The sequence below is a fragment of the Geospiza fortis genome, unplaced genomic scaffold, assembly GCF_000277835.1.
Source record: "Geospiza fortis unplaced genomic scaffold, GeoFor_1.0 scaffold489, whole genome shotgun sequence".
NCBI lineage: Eukaryota > Metazoa > Chordata > Aves > Passeriformes > Thraupidae > Geospiza > Geospiza fortis.
In genome coordinates, this window is record NW_005054710.1 from 32,836 (window position 1) to 36,978 (window position 4,143).

Below are 4,143 nucleotides of genomic sequence, written 5' to 3' on the forward strand. Positions count from 1 at the left end.
GCCCCCCATTTCTCCCCACCCCACCCTGTTTTTCACCCATTTCTCCCGTTTTTCTCCATTTTTACACTGTTTTCCCCCGTTTTTTTCCCTGTTTTTCTCTACTTTTTCTCATTTTCCTCCCGGTTTCTACCCTGGTTTCCCCTCCCCCATTTTCCGCCCCATTTTTACCTGTTTCTGCCCCTATTTTTCCCCTTTTCCCCCTATTTTCCCCCATTTTTTCCGTTTCTTCTCACCCCACCCTGGGTTTTTCCCTGTTTTTCACCCATTTCCCCCGTTTTTCTCCATTTTCCCGTTTTCTCCCGAGTTTTTCCTGTTTTTCCCTGGTTTTTCCCATTTTCCTCCCGGTTTCTCCCCTGGTTTTTCCCCCCGTTCTCCCCCCACTTTCTGCTAATTTTTTTACCTGTTTTCCCCCCCTCTTTTCCCCCTTTTTCCCCCCTTTTTTTCCGTTTCTTCCCCCTCTTCCTCCCTCCCCTTGGCACCACGCCCTATCCTTTTACCTGTTCCCCCCCTCTTTTCCCCCTTTTTCCCCCCTTTTTTTCCGTTTCTTCCCCCTCTTCCTCCCTCCCCTTGGCACCACGCCCTATCCCCTCCCACTCCGATTTTGGGGCGTTTTGCCGGAAAATCTCCTTTTTTCCCCCTCCCTGCTCGGGATCCATTTCCCGCCCGAATTGCCGGGAATTCCTCACCATGGCTGGGACAGGCGGCGGCTCCGCTCCGGTTTGCAGTTGTAGGATCGGGGAAAAAGGAGCTCGGGGAAGGTTCGGGAGCCCCGCCCGGGCTGAGTCAGCCCCGGGCGCGTTGGGCAATTCCCGTTCCAGCGGCTCCTCCCGCGGCCCTGGAATGTGCCCGGCCCGGTCCGGGGCTTTGCGGGCATTCCCGAATCCTGCTCCATCCCGGTTCGCTCCTTGGGATATCCCTGGAGTCGTCCTCGGGCATGGGAGGGAAGAATCCTAAAAATCTTAACGGGGGAGGTTGAGGAATAAAAGGGGGAAATTTCCTCAAAAATCTTCTGGGAGAGCCTGGAACAGGAAACAGGAAAAATCCCGAAATATTCAAGGGGAGGCTGGAGAAGGAAAAAAGGGGGAAATTCCCTAAAATCTTCTGGGAGAGCCTGGAACAGGAAACAGGAAAAATCCCGAAATATTCAAGGGGAGGCTGGAGAAGGAAAAAAGGGGGAAAAATTCCCTAAAATCTTCTCGGAGAGCCTGGGGCAGGAAAAGGGAAAATCCCAAAATATTCAGGGGAAGGCTGGAGAAGGAAAAAAGGGGGAAAAATTCCCTAAAATAATCTGGGAGAGCATGGAGCAGGAAACAGGAAAAATCCCAAAATATTCAGGGGGAGGCTGGAGAAGGAAAAAAGGGGAAAAATTCCCTAAAATCTTCCGGGGGGAGCCTGGAGCAGAGAGGGGTTAAAAACCAGGGATTGGGATGAGATTTGGGATCCCGGGAATTCTGATCTGGGACTCGGGAGATTTTCCCTTTCCCCTCCATTTCCTGCCCCCAGACTCCCGTTTTTCCCGAATATCGGGATTTCCCCCCAATCCGCCTTTCCCAAAGGGAATTTTCCCGAGCTGGGATCGCCCTTTGGGTTTTCCCTCCCGCCCGGAACCCCCCGGTGACATCGCGGGGTGAGGGGAGGTGACATTTCCCCGTGCCAGGGCCAGGCCCGGCGATCTGGGACATTCCACTCCCGGGGGCTGCGGGATGGAGACGCCGCCATCTGCGCGGCCACATGGCTGTGTCACTGTCCCCGGCACTGCCACCAAGGGCTGGCAGCTGTGTCACTGTCCCCGGCATTGTCACCACGGGCTGCACGGGCTGGCACTGGCCCTGGCACTGCCACCAAGGGCTGGCAGCTGCGTCACTGCCCCTGGCGTTGTCACCGAGCTGTGTCACTGTCCCTGTCCCCATCACTGAGCCCTGCCGGTGTCACTGTTCCTGTTCCTGTTCCTGTCTCTGGCATTGCCACCCAGCCCTGCCAGTGTCACTGTCCCTGTCCCTGTCATTGTCACCCAGCTGTGGCACTGTCCCTGGCACTGCCACAAAAGGCTGGCAGCTGCGTCACTGCCCCTGGCGTTGTCACCGAGCTGTGTCACTGTCCCTGTCCCCATCAATGAGCTCTGTCAGTGTTACTGTCCCTGCCCCTAGCATTGTCACCCAGCTGTGGCACTGGCCCTGGCACTGCCACCAAGGGCTGGCAGCTGCGTCACTGCCCCTGGCGTTGTCACCGAGCTGTGTCACTGTCCCTGTCCCCATCAATGAGCTCTGTCAGTGTTACTGTCCCTGCCCCTAGCATTGTCACCCAGCTGTGGCACTGGCCCTGGCACTGCCACCAAGGGCTGGCAGCTGTGTCACTGTCCCCGGCATTGTCACCACGGGCTGGCAGCTGCGTCACTGCCCCTGGCGTTGTCACCGATCTGTGTCACTGTCCCTGTCCCCATCAATGAGCTCTGTCAGTGTTACTGTCCCTGCCCCTGGCATTGTCACCCAGCTGTGGCACTGTCCCTGGCACTGCCACCACGGGCTGGCACTGGCCCTGGCACTGCCACCAAGGGCTGGCAGCTGCGTCACTGCCCCCGGCATTGTCACCACGGGCTGGCAGCTGCGTCACTGCCCCTGGCGTTGTCCCCGATCTGGGGCACTGTTCCTGTTCCTGGCGTTGTCACCGAGCTGTGTCACTGTCCCTGTCCCTGTCCCTGTCCTGTCCTGTCCCTGTCAGCTGGGGAAAGTGCGGGGACAGAGCCTTGGGAGAGCCCCTGGCTCTGGAGCAGGACACGGGAATGGGGAATGGGTGGGATTGGGGATCAGGAGGAGTTTGGGGGCTGAACTGGGAATGTGTGATCCGAACTGGGAATGTGTGATCCGAACTGGGAATGCCTGATCCCAAACTGGGAATGTGTGATCCCGAACTGGGAATGTGTGATCCGAACTGGGAATGCCTGACCCAAACTGGGAATGTGTGATCTGAACTGGGAATGTGTGATCCGAACTGGGAATGTGTGATCCGAACTGGGAATGCCTGATCCCGAACTGGGAATGTGTGATCCCGAACTGGGAATGCCTGACCCAAACTGGGAATGTGTGATCTGAACTGGGAATGTGAGATCCCAACTGGGAATGCCTGATCCAAACTGGGAATGTGTGATCTGAACTGGGAATTCCCAATCCCAACTGGGAATGTGTGATTCCAAACTGGGAATGTGTGATCCCAAACTGGGAATGCCTGATCCCGAACTGGGCCCCCCTCCCAGCCCTCCCAGCCCTCGGGAAGGTGACGCTCGGAGCCTCTGCAGGAATCAGCCGTTTATTCCCATTTTCCATGCGATAAAAAGGAAGGAAAAGGAAAAGGAGGAGAAGGAGAATCCCCCACCCACCACCAGCACCCTGTGGCTCCAAACCCCCGGGCCTGGAGCTGGAATTCTGCTGGAATTGAGGCTAAAAAGGTGATTGTTTTTTCCCCCAGCCTTGAGGATTTCCAGGCCCCCAAAATCAGGAATTTTTTTGGAGTTTAACGGCAGAAGCCGAGAACAGCCCCAGGGCTGGAGGAACCTGAAGTGACACCCCAGGGTGCAAAAGAGGACAGAGGGACCCAAGGACTCCAATTAGAGCAGAAAAAGTGATTAAATACCGAGGGACACACCCGGCAGGGAGGCAGAAACTCCGGATCCGGGGAGATCTCCCTTCCTGCTGGGGATTCATTGCAGGGAAACCCCGGGATCCTTTCGAGTCCATCACTGCTGGGCCATCACATCCCCAGCTGGCAACGGGGGGCACGAGTGACCCTCAAAAGGACCCGGAGAGGCTCCAGGGAGGGGCAGATTCCCCTCAGGACGCCTTGGATTCATCCCTGGGGCGGCTCGGGGTCTCCTGCGGGGGCTCCTGGCCCTGCTTGGCGCCCCCTTCCCGAGAGACCCGGGGATTTTCGGCTTCCCGGGGGCTCCTCTTGCTGGGCTCCTGCCCAGGAGCCGCCTCGCCCTCCCGGGCTCCCTGCCCGCGGGGCTCTCCGGGCTCTCTGCGCTCCGCATCCCGGCGCTCCGGGCCAGCGCCGCTCTTGGCCTCGCCGCCCTCGCGCTCTCTCCGGGCGCAGCCGGGCCGGGGCTCCCGCGGGACCTTCTGGGGCTCCTCACCCTGGGGCAGGTCCTGC

General features: G+C 58.4%; 1 protein-coding gene across 1 annotated transcript in view; it reads right to left on the minus strand.

The window, feature by feature from the left end:
* Window positions 1–3,824: 3,824 nt before the first annotated feature.
* The window catches only part of LOC102043439 (trichohyalin-like), a 9,465-nt gene continuing 9,146 nt past the window's right edge, over window positions 3,825–4,143 (minus strand). Inside the window, exon 6 of the mRNA XM_031065229.1 lies at window positions 3,825–4,139. Coding sequence (XP_030921089.1) covers window positions 3,825–4,139 — 315 coding nt within the window. The remainder of the gene's footprint in view (window positions 4,140–4,143) is intronic.